This window comes from Gambusia affinis, linkage group LG15 (genome assembly GCF_019740435.1).
Source record: "Gambusia affinis linkage group LG15, SWU_Gaff_1.0, whole genome shotgun sequence".
In the NCBI taxonomy this organism is placed as follows: Eukaryota; Metazoa; Chordata; class Actinopteri; order Cyprinodontiformes; family Poeciliidae; genus Gambusia; species Gambusia affinis.
In genome coordinates, this window is record NC_057882.1 from 3,526,165 (window position 1) to 3,543,969 (window position 17,805).

Below are 17,805 nucleotides of genomic sequence, written 5' to 3' on the forward strand. Positions count from 1 at the left end.
TGCACAACATATTTAATATAATCATCAATGTTCAAAATGTGCAGAATAAAGTGCTTCTATGTATTATTAGATATCTTGCTACTTTATTTTATATGCAATGGTAGTTATATATGTCAATCTGTCTTGATTAATTTTCACTGTCCTTATTTTCCATATTTGATGAGAATGTTAGTAATTAAAGTTCAAAACTCGGGGATATACAAATTAAACTGAAAAGCAAGGTAATAATTTATAATTGCTACTCATATTAATATAATCTTCAATATACAAATTTTCCTATTTTTTTGTTCCATTTTGCCTTGGCATCCTATATTAATGGTGTATTGATGGTGGGGAACTGATAATCTAATCCATTTTTATTTTATTATTGAAAATATCTATATTTCCCCCAAATTAGGGGCAGGTTTAGATAAAACTCTAAACCTCGTGTGGTTTCTAAAAATGTCTACTTTATTTTGAACATTTCCACCGGAAGTTTGCCATCTGTTGCGGTCACTTTGATTAACTGAGCTGCGGCTCTGGGCATTTCGAGGTGAGCACGTTTACTTGTTTTGGGAGCGGAGTTGCACACCTGTCCGCGCGAGCTTGTGAGAGACAATCAGCGTGCGCGTGGGCTCCTTGTCCCACCGAAACGTGCCAACTGAGAAGTGCTTTCACAGCACAAAAATTGGGATTAAAACACACCCAGAGAGGGGAGTTAAAAAAAATAAAATTAAAAAACGCGGAGTTCTGCGGACTTGGCTGTGTTTCAAGCAGCACCGAACCGGATCCCGTGTTTCTTTTCCTCGGATTATTTAAACCTTCAGCTTTGACTCTTTCCACTCTGACTGTGTTCCGGCTTCTGGTCTCCGCTGTGGATTGTTGATAAAAACCTAGAGAAGTCAGTGCCAGCCGAACCCGAGCAGTGCGGATCCATACGATGCCCCCCTCTCTTTTCTAACCCCGTTTTCCCCGCTTCTCTTCTTCACCAGCTCCATAATTTGTGCTAGAAAATGATTTCTATTTAATTTCTGCTAAGTGGAGACACGGGAGTTGCAGAACGAAAACATATTCCTGTTCGTCTTCATTGTGATTCTGGTCTGGATCTGTTTGGAGAAGGCGTGCGGGACTCCTGCGTTGAAGCCGCTACGCGCGTCATTTTCCCCACTCAAAATTGATCATTTTCTGGGGGTGAATTGATCGGGTTTCCTTGCAGAGCGCGTGGAGCAGCTCACCGAGTTTCTCACATGAAACCAGTGAAACAACTTTATCCCCCAATTGCGGAAAGAAACCAGACGTCTATCGGACTCCGGCAACGTTGAAACTGGACTCTAATGCATTTCTAGCGATTTATTTATTTGTTTTATTTCTATTTCATTTTGCTAAGACCTCGACAGCGCATTGTCACGCGCCCAGATACACATCTGTCCATTGCGCATCATCCAAGTTGGAGAACCCCGCACCAGCTCACGCCCGCAGGCGAAGCTTTCGTTCTCCACTACAGATCCGAAACTACTGGGACGACTGGGATTTTTAAGGTCCATCCGTTGGGATTTCTTCTACCATGTCCGGTGTGCGGGATTTCAGATGGACTCCCATCATCTGCGCCGCGGTGCTTTCATGTGGTGAGTAAGAAGACGCTCATTTGGTCTTTTTCCCCCCCCTTAGTGTCACGGTTGTGTTGCACTAAACGTGATGGTGCTAATTATCTGTAACATGCAACTGCAGAGGCAGCTGGTGTTGTGATTGGTCATTGTGGCTTATGACCCCCACAGCCCTCTCTCTCCGATCTCCTCCAAACACACACACACACGCACTCACTCTCATACACTCTCTCAGACACAAATACAGCTTTCATAATCTTGTTTTTGTATTTTTTAGAAGCGCCAGCAGATTTGTTTGAATTTCTTTCAACTTAAGCACGCAGGATCAAAGACTATTTTTACGAGCTTAGATTGACTGGTTGATGAGGAAACCATTTGAATAATTATCTCTGCTGGAGTCCTCTGGACTGGACTTGTGATCTAAATACCAACCCACTCCTGGGAGCCACACTCTGAACATATTAAGCACCTGTCATCCGCCTCCTGATTTCCTCCTCTCTCATTTCTTGCTACTCCAAGGGCTCTCATGACACTGATAAACAAATGTCCATGACAATATGTCCTACATAGGCTGAAATATGCTGCACAAAAAGATGTGAGACGCAATAGAAAACAGCCATCTAGTCTGGAAATGTCTGGGGACCAATCTCTTTCCGTCTTCCCTTCAGTGTCCCACTCCTTATTTTTATTGATGCAGCAAAGCAATCCTGTTTACAGCACTGGGCTGGAAGTGTCATTACAAGGCACGTATTAGAGTAGAGTTGAGTAGCGGTGCCCCACAGGGTTGTCTGCTCATTTGTGGATCCACAGTCAGAATTAGCTGCACGGAGACGAAATGCAATTTCCCCTTTCATACGTGCACGTTTGCTGCATAACCAACCCTTGGACTCTACAGTACAGAGTGCAGACTTTTTTTTTATTTTATGCTTTTCATTTTTATTAAGTCTTGCTTCAATTTCACTATTGTCACCCAAAAGACAAGCTTATATGTGCTGTAAGGCATGTTCTCTCCTTGATGGGTTGTGTTGAGACCGCTGCACGCTGCAGCGCTCCGTCTACCCAAATCCCACCCCAACCTGTGGTCAGATTCTGATTAGGATTAAGTTAATGCAGGACGACCCACAACAAATGTGCTACTTTTAAATCGTTAAATGCCGATACGTTTAGGTTTGTGGCTGGCAGGCTAACTTGCAGAAGGTCTTCAGGGAATCCGGGTCCCCAGAAACTTTGGATTTCTACTCTAGTAACCACTTTGCAAGATTAACTTCGGCAGCTGAAACTCCCATTTCTCTTCCTATGTAAAGGAAGAGAATTAGGACCTGGTGTTGGAAAACAACCGTAGCATCAGAGAAAGTTGTGATTGGTATGTGATTCCTAAGGGTGTTTTCACCTGATAGTCCGGTAGACTCTGTTGTATTGGGGACCAAAATTGCAACATTTATGTCTTTGCTTTTTTTTTTTTTTTTCCAGCTGCTGCAGTTTGCCTTCACATTTCTCTGTGTTAAACAAACCAAACCCTTTGAGCACCTGGTTTCCCCTGCCCCACTTCCTGTGGCGGTGCTGCACCAAGAACCACAGAAGGAAACAACATAAAAACCTCAGAAGAAGACACTAAGTGCTAGTACTAGTGGTTGTAGGATTTCTCTTTAGTCTTTGGTAAAAAACCACAAGCCATTTCTCCTGCTAGTTTGTTTGTGTTTTGGTTCTTTTGCCCTCTTGTGTCACCCTGTCCTGGTAATTGGTTGCAGCAGTTTACCATGTCCTTGACTGACCCTGTGTGTGTGTGTGTGTGTGTGTGTGTGTGTGTGTGTGTGTGCGTGTTTGTGTGTGTGTATATATATATATATTTATATATATATATATATATATATATATATATATATATACACCTGTGTCATTGTTTCCCCACTGGATCTTCTGCAACTTCAGACAATTTAACCGTCTCCTATACATCCTTTGTAGTACAAGCTCACCCTTTTCAGTAATGCCCCACATGGCATCCAAACTGGCACCTAAAGCACTTTAATGCAAGTCAAGTGGAAACCTTTCTCAAATGTACATGAAAAGTCAGTTTTTCTTCCTACACTTGGTGTCAACCTTTTACATTCATAGAGGACAGTTGAGCTTTTCCATTAAATATGTTCCAGTGTTAAAACTCAAATGGTGTAACTATTTCTATTAAAAAGTGGTTGGAAAAAAAGAGATTGAATTTTGCAGTTAGATAACCACCATTGAACCATAACATTACATCAATAAAAGCCTATTTTCCAGTAGATGTTTGATTCACCTGCGCTTGTATTATACGATTGTGGAGGATGCCTGAAGAAGTCTTATCTGCACAAATCTGATTTATAGACGGCAACAGACATTAATTTCTGTAATAAACATTCGGGGTTGGTGAACACCACTTTGAAGTCGACTGACATTTCTGATCTCTAATCAGTATTTATCAGCTGTAATTCGGAGTTAGACGTGTGTTTTAGGCAGGATGCTTTAACAGCAGCTGGGGATATGAAAAGACCCAACAGTATTCATGATCAGTCAAAAATGGCTGTTTTTAGCAGAGCTGATGATTTGATACTGGCAAGACCAAAAGACAATTTTGACAATATTTTGAGAAGACAAAGAATCCCAATGTTTATTTTTCATTGTTCACCAATTCTGTTTTAACAAACCTAAATTCACTTCATGTTTGACCAACCTGTAAGTGGTGGTTTTCCTGCTGGATTTGAGTTTCACTGTGTTTTGACAGATGATACAAAGGTTTCACAGACCACAGACCTGTAAAGACACTGCTGCAGTTATCAGTGCAACTAAAGATAAATGAGTTTCTCTAGATCTTGCTGGGACATTAGTCCTGGAATCCTGGAAATATTCTTCAGGTGATAGAAGGCCGCCTTTGTAATGGTCTTTATGTGGCTCTGAAGGTTCAATTCAGAGTCCATCACTTGTCCCAGATTTCAGGCCTGATCTCTGGTTTATCCAAGCTGTGCCTTGACCCTAGATTGTTCCTCTTTAGGTCCAAAGATAACAACTTCAGTTTCGTTTCTGTTCAGCAGAAGAAAGTTGTGGCACATCCACACATTGATCTGTTCAACGCTTGGATGGGTTCTGGATGGTATTTTGGTGTTGTTCCACAGAGAATTCAATGAATAGTTGAATTCGGGAATACTGTTGCGATTCTTGCATTTCTCAGCAGACTCTTCTGTTCGGGGTCCTCTGTACTTTATCTTTCCTTTCCTTTAGTGCAGCATGTTTGGTTGGAAGATGCTTGCTTTCTGCATTGGTTGCAGATATTTTGCCACATCCTGTCTTTGTTCCAAAACAATTAAATTCAAACTTGAATGAACTTGAATCACATTTTTCGACTCTGAGAACTTGCACACCGATCCTTCACACTCACTTGGTTTAATGTCAAGTTCAGTTTGCACATTGATTCCCAGAATATTTTCCTTATTAGTAATTTCCATATTGATTCAGGATGGTTTAGATTTCTTGGGTGCCTCACTTCCTTTTATGATGGTTAATTAGCTCGGTATTTCACTTGTCAGTAATTAGGTTTATACACACTTACAGAGATTTGTGGGCAAGATTTCATTATTTGTTGCTCTGCAGGTGGAATGTTGCTTGTTTACTTTTTCCCATTCCTGTTCATGTAAAGGTTTGGAGTGTCAGAGGCAGAGCAGTGTTCGTGGAGCTGATATGAATGAAGATCTGAGTGAAGAAGAAGAAATTAATTGCCTTCTGCGCCATTTCTACCTGTAAAATTTATGCACGTATATGAAATAAGACATAAACCTTCGGACTCTAAAGCAGAGGGGATGTTAATGGGTTTGCACCTCATAATTATTTCCATAATTCTGCTGATCATTTTGCCAATAGACTGACGGATTAATGAAATGTTAAACACCAACCTAGTTTTTTGGGAATTTTTTATTCTTCACAAGATTTTTTTTTCTCCTCTCCAGGGGGTCTTTTATGGGCTCTAGTGTTCCTTATATGAAAGTAGGCTGACAGGAAAGGGGGAGGGAGAGCGGGGAAGACAGGCGGCAAATGTCGCCGGGTCCGGGAATCGAACCTGCGACGGCGTCGTCGAGGACTCATGGCCTCCAAACATGGGTCGTACTGTCCCCTACGCCACCACAGCATTATTCTACACAAGATTGATAAAAACACTAATCTTCTCTCTTTCAGAGAGGAGAGGAAAGCACCAGAATCATTAGTATGGGTTCTTGAAATAGATCTGAAAAGTTTTGGATTTTTGCATAAAGTTCTTGAAAGTGCTTGATGTTCAAAGTACAAGTCCACTCTAATATTTCATTAAAAGGATAAAATTAGAAATCCTTATTTAAAGTTGAAACCAGACAAGAAACCTGCAAATTGTTTTTCTCACTGAAGTTAAATCAGACTTAATCTTTCTTAATTTAAGTTAGTTAGAATCAGCAAATTTATTTCTAATTGCCAGAAAATTTTGCAAAGACATATATCAGAATTTATTTATTTTTTTGTAAATTTTATAGACCAGTTAGGTGTATAGAGTGTGTGTGTAAGAGAGACATTTCCACACATAAAACTTTGTTAAAGTTTTAGTGTAGTTTGTCCCTGCTGTAGAATGTAGGATACTATCACCAGATATTCATTTTAGTTTTTATTTTATATACTCAATAACAAATATGAATAGTTTCTGCTCCTTTTCAGGAAGGAAAATGAGCAGAAAGAAGCATAAACTCATATCTGCACACACAAAAAAGAAAATTAACTGTTTAGCTCAGAAGACTCTTACAGATATGAAATGCTCCAAAAATAAACAAAAATAAATAACAAAACTTCACCCTAGTCAATGTCATATTGCTTCATCATATTAATTTTTCTCTCCATTGTTGCTGTTCTAAACCAATTTTTTATTCAGTTCCTTTGAATTTGTATTTGCTTTCTCTTTTTACACTTCAGGTTTGAATAGTATTAATGGTGTCATATAATATGGAATTGAAACTGTTTCTTTAGTTCATTTGTATTGTTTTTATTAGTGTGTCACTAGGAAAGTTGGAAAATACTTGAATTATTCTTTGGGGACCAGTGTAGAAACCCTGAGCAGCAACTGCCCATGAACAAATCAACAAGTTAATCTCCATATGAGTGACGCAGTGGCAGTATTTCATACATTTAAGAGGCGCGTGCGTCTTTATCTAATATGTAAATCGATCCAGTTTGGTTCACCGCCAGAAGCAAAAGGACGAGGCATCAAACGGCAGAACAAAGAGCTGGACGCGCTCCAGGAAGACGACATTGCGGCTGACCCGGGGTAAATGGATTGAGCGGATTACGTCTAACCGTTACATTGGTGGATGTAGTGATGTAAGCGGGCGCGTCTGCCTCTTCGCTCGTGCCTACGAGGAGCGGCGTTTGTCCAGTCATGGATTGAATGGAGCTGGCAACCTTCCCAGCACCAGCGGCGCTCACAGCGGAGACAAAAGCGGCAGTGTGACACACTTCTCCTGATGTACATGAGCAGAAATTAAACCTCTTCTCTGTTTCTGCCTAAGTTTTCAAGCACAACTGTTATGTATTTGCGGCTGGCTTTCGTACTTTAACACTTTCTGACTGCTAATGAGTTAAAGCTGCTGTTTAGTCATTCTGTCTCGAGGCTGGCCATGTCAAGAAGCTGGATTGCTAGCGGTGCACCTGTCACTTTTGTTTGTGTTTGCATTAATGAAGCATATTGTTTTTATTTTTAGCTGGTTCTTCACAGTTGGCACGTGAAGCAGGACTTTTTTTGCCGTTTGCTTCAGGCTTCAGAAAATAGTAATAAAGAACAAGATGGAGTGCAGAGAAGTGGATACATATATAATTTTCTTCCTGTGCTCAGAGTTAAAGCGAATATGCACACATCTTCTGTTTATTTTCAGCTTTATAATTCAATTTTTTTTTCAGGTGAGGCTGGACGTAGTTACAACTAGGGATGCAAGTTATCGATTATTCAACTTATTAGTTGGTTGATAAGTTGATCTTATCGATCAACTAACTAAATGGTCACTTTCTTTTTGCATCAAGAGGGCAGGCTGACTTTCCATAACTTAAAAGGGCTACATTTTTTTATGAGTATAAAATAAGAGCATTATAATTCAAATGTTTTTTTTAGTCAGTTGTGACTGAATAAACCAAAAATAGTTTTTCTCAAATTATAAAACTTGCATCATGTTTTTCTAGGGGGGGTTTCTCCCCCAACTTGTTACAATTTTTCTACACGATCCCTTCAGTTTCTCTGTCATCATCACATCCTCGCCTTCGTAGCACCTCAATCATTTTTGGTTGAGCTGACGGTTAAATCAACACTATTCAAGGTGATAACATAAGGAGCTTACTGCGTGTTGTCCATTTCAAAACAGAACCACATACGGCACTTCTTGCCTTCCACAACGGACTCCGTTTGGTCCGTTTCTCGGCTTAAAGATGATCAGTGGCGCCCTCAGCTGTGTGGCAGCCAAAGTGCTAGACTAAAATATTATCAGTTAATCGATTAGATCTAGTCGATTCAGTTATTTGCATTGTTACAACTACTACAGTTTTTTTTTCTGCTTTTTAATAGTAGAATCGAAACTGACCATTTAAATGCAAAAATTGGGCTTGACTTTAGTTTTTTTATTCTGTTTTGTTGCTCAAAGCTATCTCTTCTGTTGTATTGTTCTTTATCAGCGATGAAATGAACCTTTTGTAAAGCACCAGTCACACAAGATGTAGCCTAATGGGCAAGATCTTGAGCTGGAGGACTTTTTTGTTTAGTTGCTTGAATTAGTAATTAATTTCTTTGCAGTGCGTTACCCATTTTCCCAGCTGAACGTTGTCTGCGGTTTTATGCTTAAAATGTTTAAAATCCTCGAGGCATTCATGCATTTTGTCTCAAACGCGTAAGGGTCAATGTGCTGAAAGCACTGCTTTTTGGTTTTCTGCTTGAAAAGCCCTACATCTACTGAATATAACTTAGAATATAGGCTTACTGGATAACATTCTCAACAATCCCCTTTTGGCTCATTTGGCCTTTTTTCTCTCCATATCTAAGTGAGGCAATTCACAAACAGTGAAAGATTTCTTTTCGTCTCCTCTAAAAGGAGATTTTCTCATGTTATTGTCCTCCCTGAAATCAAAGTTGAACCTGTTCGTTCATGATAACATATTAACTGCTGGAGTATGTCTTATTAAGAGCAAAACCCTTTTGTCAAATTTGCCAAAATTGTCACAACACAGGAAAAAGTTGAGCGTTCGTCATATAAAACCTCAAAGAATTAAATTGATTTTGCAAAGAATCAAATTTAAAATCAATTATGTTGATCTGTACACTTCTAATATCATTCAATGTATGTTTAATTGAGTTTAAATCACCAAATAATATAGTAAAAGAAACCCTGCTGGATTACTGTGAGAGTCTCTCCTCAGCTGTGAGGAAATGTTTCTTTCCTGAAGTGTTCAGAGTGCTGTTAAATTTTAGGTGTACCTTTTTCCTCTGTCTTGTGAGGAAGGAGGAAGTGGAAGTGCACAATCTCAGGGTAACAATCAGTCACTGAGTTACATGGTGGCTGGTTCTCAGACAGAAGAAGGGCGCTACCATCACAGTGTTTGTTGACTCAGAACGACAGGCACAGATTGGCTGGATTTTTCTCAGACGTGTCGCCCTAGTAACCGGATAAATCCACAAATGGCTCTGTGTGAAACCTGGGGCTGTGATTTCCAAATGAAATGCAGAATTTATTTTCATCTGAAAAACTCTGTCCAGTTCCTTTTCTCCTTAGCCCCATATGAGACACCTTTGATGTAGCTGGTTCAGGGTTGCTGGAACTATACTTCTTCCTTCCACTCAATTTTTTTGTTGATGTGCTTGGACGGAAAACTTTGCAACAACAGGCTTCTTCAGCAGTCACCTTTTGTGTCTTCCCCCCTTTGTTAAGGCAGTCCATAACTCTGTTCGGTCCAGTCAGCAGTTGTCTCCATGTTTGTGTAGCTGATTGACCCAGAGTTGAGACAGTTTTAAACCTCAGGATTTTTTCCTTTTTTTTTTTTTTGAGTTAATGATCTGATTAGGGTGTGACATTAATGACCTTTTCTGCAGTATTCATGCAATTTTGGCTTTTTCTGATCTGTAATTGGTAATTATTCTAAATAATGAGTTTTACTTTCGGAGATGACTGGCAAAAAAATTGCACTTTTACGCAATATTAAAATTTTTTAAAATATGTAGTACAATGTTCCTTTAAAGGTTTAGATTTCATTTGTTGGTAAAATCTGTCTCTCTAATAACCAATACTTTTTTTAATCACTTTTTCTCTCAACTCGCCTCCAAGTGGAACCAAGCAGTACGGCTCCTGATGTTTGTCATAGATGTGGCTCTTATCCAAGTCATTTTTTCTTTGGTGTTCTCCTACAACAGCAAACACAATTATTCAATATTTTCCAACCACAGTTCTTCCTCTAAGGTGGCGGTTCTCCACTTTTCTTTCCAGTTTTATTAATACAATGAATGGTTCTCAAACCAGTTATAACACTTTCTACATCTTGGATATTTTCTTTGTTGATTCCAATGATCTGACCCTTCAGTCTTTCATCTATTCCACCGGATGCGTCTTTTTTCATGGTTGTTAAAGAAAAGAGAAGCTACTCACTGCATCAATTTGGGTGAAATAACTTTTGCCAGCTGAAAGACAATCATTCTTGCAGCAATTATCCAAAAGCATGTTCAGTTTGCTTTGTTAAATTCAGATGACTTCTTTTTTTGTCCAGAAAGTGAATAAGAAGAAAACAGTCACTCAGACATGCAGATCATGAATCAAAGCCAACAAACGCCAGCATAGTTTTAGGTTGTTCATGTTTTTTTTTTTGAATGACTGAAACTTTGAGGGTCTAACAAAGTTTCTTGTTTGTGAATAGATTTGCATGGATAATTGAGGAGTACGAATAAGATCTGATTCAATAATCTTGTCTGCGTTTAAAGGCAGAACTTCATCTAAGCCCTCTTCATCTAATATGAAGAAAACACTTATTGCCACTGCAGTATGGAGGTCTCTGTTCACTTGTCACAGTTTTCATAATGTTTTGCTCCTAACTGATGTGAGATGTTTGAACCTGTGAATATCTTTAATTATGCAGTGGATTATGTGCTCTTCATTGTCATCTTTCACCCCCAGTGCACACAGCTTGAACAAAGTGTTGGAACAAGTTGCTTGGTGTCTTTTCATTCAATGTGACAACGTCATTTTCACCCTAATACAATTGATCCAGATGGCCATGACCAGTGAAAATCTAAATCTTTTTCATTTTCTCTGTTTTCCATCAGTTTGTGTTGGTTAGTTTAGCTAAAAATAAACCAAACGGCTACTTTATTTAATCTAATGTTTAAATTGAGACATGATGATGCATGCTATCTGCATTTTCTTTACAAACCATTGTGCTGGAGATGTTCCTTTTGTTGCTCGCGCCTTCCTTTTTGGAAATACTTGAAAGTAATTTGTCAGAAATAATGCACCACCTGCATGGCTTTCATTGCCTTGAGTGCTGTGTTGTACAAGATAATTAGACTCCACAGGGTAATTATTCATTTGAAGTGGCAGGTGATCGCTTTGCTATTGCATCATGCACATGCAGCAAAATGGATTATCAAGTGTACATAATCTTGTCTTCAATTTGCGACGTAGCATTTACGAAGTTCATGTTTTTTTAATATACAGGTGCAGCCGAGTAAAAGGAAAGTCAGCTTAGTTTAATTTGTCTACATTAAATTGAAAAAGTGAAGCTTGTTTATCAAAGTCTCATGACAGAGTAGTATATTTAGGATTTTTAGGATGTTTTTTTGATTGCAGCCAATAAAAACTCAACATTAAGTTTCTCAGAAAATTAAAACTGAAAACGATCAATCAACAATTTCAGCTACAAAACTTGAGAGGCCATTTTAAAAATGGTAACAACTGCCTGTTTTAATAGCTAGAACACAAAATTCATTTGGAGTTACTTTCCACTCAAATTTTGATCCACAAATACTCAACTGCAAATAGGCTGGGATCAACTGGTTCAGTATTCATCAATTCAACCTGTTTTGCAACTTTGTTTTATATGGACTGTAACTCCAAAGACAGGTTTGCCTGCTCACAGATGTTTGTCACGCTGCATTTCTGCTATTTGGAGTGGAAAATGTTGGAGCGAAGCTACTGTACATGTTACTGTCTAGCGTTTGCCAAACAGCCAATCCAGTAGCACTGCTTATTTTCCTGGTCTCTGATTGGCTGAATCCCCAAGAGCAAAAGTAAGAGACTGTAGATGTTAGTGGTACTGCTCAGATGGTTTCTATGGTGCATATTACTGCATATGAAGGTACATTTGGTGGAACTGTGCATCTGTTGAGCTCATTGTTCAGCCTACTGCTCAGTGCAATGCTGGTAAAAGCATTGCTCTGATGCTTTTGCAATAATGATGAAAAGTACAAGTTATAACTGCAATAATCTGGACAAATGTTGGAAAATGTGATGTTCCAGTGGCAGATTAATTGACTTATAGCTGGTATGTTCATCAATATTAAGAACTGAACTTAAAACAAGCTTCTATTTACTTAGTTTTGTCTTATTTCAAGTGAACTCTGATATTTGCACTAGAAACTAGACCTAAAATTCTCAGTCAGATTGTGAGTTTTTTGCAGAGTAACCCTACAAAAGGGGGGCCATGAGGGCATTGCCACCCTTTAAGGCCCATCGGTCTTCAAAACGTTAGTGAATGTATCAGAAAAGGTCCTAAATAACTAAACAAACACACGTGCACACACACAGCCCCATATGTGGACATTGGTACACAGAAAGTGAACTACCTTAGGAATTTCATCTGGGTCTGACTCTTATCCGGCTTTATTGTCTTGATATCGTGACACCCACTGAGGCCTGCTCCTCTCAATCTACGGTGCTACTAGGGTGTAATCATTTCCCTCTAATTCCGGTCGTCTCAACAAGGCTATATAGCTCACATTTAATAAGTTGTCTCCCCTGACACCCTGAAGGAGAATGAGCTTTCTGGATGAAGAGCAGCTTGCACTGAAACTGCCCCCGATAATTTCTCTAGGAGGGATACAGTTGGAACAGGAATAGCCATTATGTCCACATATGTAACGCCGGCATGAGGCATGGAGGACATTCGCTGGTGCACAATATGTTTGCTGCCTTTTACAAAAGATTGAATGTTTTTAATTGACTGAAATTCTCTCTTGAGGTTAAATAAATGTTCAGTTTTCTTTTCCTCTGCTATGTCACTGCGACTTTATGATTTGTGCTCCAAGGGTATGAATCTCAAAAGAAAAACATCAGGAGCAAGAAGTAACCCTGAAATCTGAAAATGTTGAAGCTAAAAAATATATTTTGGTAGACCAGGATATCCAAGGTGAGTCCTGATGTTTTTGTCCTGCACGTTTTTGATGTCCTCCTTAAATAGCTAGTTAGTAGATTTCTGAAGAATTTGTAATAGCTGCTCTGGAGCAAGATCTCTTCTAAAACATGAATGTAAACCATTCCATCGCAGCTCTGGCTGTGTGTTATGAATATTTTTTGATGCGCTGTATCTGTTCTAATTCCTTCGCTGTTGTTTCTTGTAAGGCCATGCTATGACTGAGCTCTGAGATTTAATTCCAAATCTCAGAACTTCCTTCTCCATACCATAAAGCATGAAAACTAATCATTTGTGGATGTTTAGGATCACACATAAATCCAGTAGGTTTCATTTGTCAGGCTGGAAAATCTTGAGATATCCACAAAGTCAGAACAGATGAGCCATGTCTGCTAAGGAAGCTTTTCCTCTTCTGCTTTACATATCAGCTGTATTTCCCCAGTGGTGTCCGTGTGAAGGATTTCCCTGAAACCACTGCAGTGGAAACTGAAGAAATACGACCAGATTTTTATCCTCCAGCATGTCTTGCAGTTTGTCTTCCCACTCTGATTTTCCCAGAGCTACAAATCTGCTAACAGACTCTGGGAATGAACCCTTTCCAGTCTGGCAGCCACTCCTTGGCTTCATCCTCGACTATCCAACAAACCTCTAATTCTTCTCTTGAACATTGTTGTTCTCAGCTGTGGGATTGCTTTTCCTGCTGCTAGATTTCTGCTCCTGCTTCTCGGCGTCAGGCAGACAGAACATGGACAGCGGCGATGGGGGGAAGAGAGCGAGCTAGACGTTTCTGTCAGACTTCTAGCCTCGATGTCTGACTTTTCCAGTCGTCTCTGGAGATGATTTGTGACATTTTTCTAATGTTGTTAGATCATGTCACACACGTCTGGCTGTAAACGCAAACTACGAACTGACCCGTCCTCCCCTGGTGATAATCGCACACAAGATTTGTGGCTTGGGAGTGCCCTGCGTGAAGCACGAGTCATCCGCGTGTCAACACCGTCTGCAAACACAGCAGTGAATCCACCGACTGTCATTTAAATTCTCAGATGGTGACTTAATCTTGGCTCAAGTTTTTGTTTGTTAAGATCATCCGCTATAAAATTAAAGCAGAAATAAGTGAATTACAATGAAATCTTGGTAACGATTATTTTTGTAATGGATTATTCTGATGATCAGTCAGATGAAACATTGGCACATTCTGCAGCTTATTCATTTAGACCTTTTTTTTAGAAGGTCTAAATATTAGAAATACATTGAAAGATGCAAATTACGAAATCAATTCTTTTTATATGGGAAAAAAAAATGTTATTGACAAAAATGCAATATTAGCATTCCTCTAGACAACACTTGATCATTTGATGCACCTGCAGCTAAAAAAATACTCCTAACATAAATATGTGAAAAGCTCAGCTCCTTATGCTCAAAGAGTAGGGCTGATCTATTGATGATTTTTTGGGTTAACTGATAAATAATTGAATATATTAAATATAAGAATTATCTTGAATTTGAACCAGGGGAAGTTGAAACTGCGAGGGTAATTATATCATAAATTGAATTAGCCGATAAGTATTTATGCTGTCCTATCACATTCTTTATAATCAGGACCTGAAACCAACAGCCATGAAAAGCCACTTAAAGACGGTATGTTCATCAGCTGTGAGCTTATACCACAACCTGAAATGATTTATTTTGTAAACAAGCTGAATTCAAACTCAAAGTTCATTTTATAACGTCCAAAAAATCTTATTTAAAGTATGGGGTGGCAAGTAAATTAAACAAACAAACAAAAACAACCTCCCTCTGTTCTCTATGGGAATAAATAGTAAATTATTGTGCCGTAAATGTAAGTGGGATTCACTTTCCCATTGTTCAGAGGGAAATGGCATTGTTTTAAAATTGAGGGGAGTTTTCTCGTTTGGATACTGGACCTGCGTGAGCTTTTACCCAGCTGCTGCCATGTTATCATCCTCTGCTGGTTAATGTGCTTCAATCTGGGAGAAAAGGTTGAGTGGCAGCTGGTAGAGCAATATTCAAACCGGTCTCCATGTTTTTCTCTGCACCCTGTGCATTCAGGCATTGAGGGGAACACATTCCCTAAGTGAGATTAAGCAGCAATGTATCTGCAGCTGGGTTAATGACTGATAAACCAGCAGAAGGTCTGAAACTAGTACTTACTTAGATATAAGATAAAATACGAGTTTTGACTTATTCAATTTTTTTTTTGTTTGTTTATTTTCATGATCTTGTATTTGTCACTCCAACAAGTCAAAATTTATTCATGGACCAAATTAAAAACAAAGCAGAACAATTCAACTGTGGTTAATAACAAACATGAAATATAGAACAAAAAGAGAACAAAAAGTTCTTTAAACAGTCTGACTGATTCTGATTTTGGCATTTTCATTTTGCTATAAGGTCACAATGAATCTTAAATGTTATTCCAATCTTGTTTTTAAAAAAAACAAAAAAACATTGAACAATACCTGTGAAACAATACAACTCTGTTTTAACTGCACGAGGTGGTGTTCTCAAATATAAGTTTAGCATTGCTGTCCTCTAAATTAACTAAAGTAAACTTTAAAAAACAGCTTCACCTATAAGCATCGACAAATTTTCAGTAAAGAAAAAAAAAAAGCTCCAATGCTTGTGGCTAAACCTATGATGAAAGAGATTAGCTGTTTCTCTTTTGACAGCTGTTTTTCTGTTGTTTTCATGTTTTCATCATTCATAACACTCTGAAATGGGCCATTCATTTGAACTACTCGTGCCCTTAGAAAAGCCTCCAGAAAGTGGACACAAATTCTCCCTATCAATCAAACCAGAAGCCAAATAGGTCTCGGCCCATGCCAGTTGCTGTGATGCTTTACCTGAACAAATATGTGTCGATTCTGTCTCCAGTCTCCTTTGATGTTTTGTTTGACTGTAGCAGAGGTTGCTCCTTATTTTGTTTGGTAGTGTTCATTTAAGACCATTTTATCACATTATAGTCAATTTGCTTGTAGCACTCTTTAGAAACTCCTGGTAAAGTTGTGTATAAAGCCTTAAAACAAATACATTTTTCATTGCAGTGGAATAATATGAAAGGTAGAAAAATCCAGCCTGTATCTTTAGTATCGTTTTTTAAAATTATTATTCAGTGAGGGGAAAAGCATAAGCCACATTAATAAAGAGGAGCAGTCAGTCTTCTCATAAAGCATCAGGCAAAGTTGGAGCAGATGGAGACGGGGATCTTAGACTTTTCATTTCGAGTCGTCTCGATCAGTCTCTGTAGAAGATGGCTTCAGTTGACATTCTGTTTACATTTCTGATCGTAAGTCATCTCAAACAGACAGCTGGCATGTAGATTGCTTGTATTGGTTGTTAAGGAGACTTGATAACCAGTCAGTCATGCTGCAGAAAATAGCTAATAGCACTCATGAATGGCCAGTGGAGTAAAACATAGACCTCTGAGTCCTGTAGCATTTATACTTTAGAGAAACGGGAAGTCATGAATTATTAATTAATCATTCCTTCAAACCTTCTCTGAAAAGTCGATTAATGTAGTGACAAAATTGCTAAGTTGGCAAAATGTGTTCCCTCATCTTGACCACATCCTTGTTCAGTCACACTTGGCCACGCCCTTAATGAACGCCTTCAGATTAAAAGTTGGATTTTCCAATAAGCTTTTGTTGAAGAGATTATACCTCTGCAGTAAAACTTTTTCTTTTTTTTTTTTCTTTTTTAAGTTTAGTTCTCCCCCAACCCCCCAATATCACCAGGACTGTCAAGCTGGCAGTTGTTGCTATGGCACTGTATTTCTAGATCATCTTGAAATGACTATTTGTGGTTCAATAATTCACATTCCATATTTTAAATCCCCAATTTAAATCTTTGATTAATAAAAAAAAGACTAAAAAAGTAGTGAAACTATTCACCAGATGCTGGACAGGCATCTGAACACCACATGAGGCTGAAGTTGGTGTTGTGATTGTTGATGCGTGTGCTACCTGCCTCAGGATGCTGGATGGAGCTGTCAGTTCCTGTTATTCATCTCTCCCACATGACGAGACATCAACATTTTCCCTTCTCCTCCCTTTTGTTTTCCCTGTTTTGTGGGTTGCATTTTGCGCCGTATGCAGGAAGCATTCCCACTTTGATCAACACTGATTTCTTCTCCCAACGTTTTTTTTCCAACTTTCCTGCCAGCTTCACTGTTCAAAGAGGCTTGAGCAGGCTGACGTTGTTCAAGCCTCTTTAATTGTGACTTGCTAAAAACTCCAACTGCATTTATTTTTCATTCTGGAGTTTTCTTCTCCTGACGTGACATGAAACAAAGAAATATGCAAAATAGTTTTCTGTGTCTTTGTGTCCTTGGAACGTGCCGGATTTTTGCTTTGAAGCCAAAATCGATGGGTTTTTGTAGTGCACACGCCACCGTTTACTGCGTTGTCAGTCAATAACGTAGTCGGGGATTTTTGAGGGTAGAGTGTGCTGATCTGCTGAAAATATAGTTCAAATCTTAGTCATATTGATTTAAACACGGGGAAACAAATGCTTTACAAATGAGGCCACACCACAGCGTCGACAGCAGTGGGTTTGCCTGACTTCAGTGATCATGTTGTGTGCAGAACCACAGACTAAAAAAAGGCGCGAGGGCTCTGTTGCTGCTGTTTTCATGTATAATTCAAACACTTACTGCTAGTGATAAGGGGATACTCTCTAAACATTGAAATCCAGAAACAAACACAGCAAAGAGGAAGAAATAAACAGACTTGCATTGTTTGTTTTAGCATTTTTATGATGTTTCTGTTTCTTTGCCAGCAGGCTATTGATTTAG

The 17,805-nt window shown here is 38.9% G+C and overlaps 1 protein-coding gene across 1 annotated transcript in view; it reads left to right on the forward strand.

Moving 5' to 3' along the window:
* The first annotated feature begins 476 nt into the window (after nucleotides 1–476).
* tmem132e (transmembrane protein 132E) overlaps nucleotides 477–17,805 on the forward strand; it is a 414,476-nt gene continuing 397,147 nt past the window's right edge. Inside the window, exon 1 of the mRNA XM_044140671.1 lies at nucleotides 477–1,604. Coding sequence (XP_043996606.1) covers nucleotides 1,544–1,604 — 61 coding nt within the window. The 5' untranslated portion in view covers nucleotides 477–1,543. The remainder of the gene's footprint in view (nucleotides 1,605–17,805) is intronic.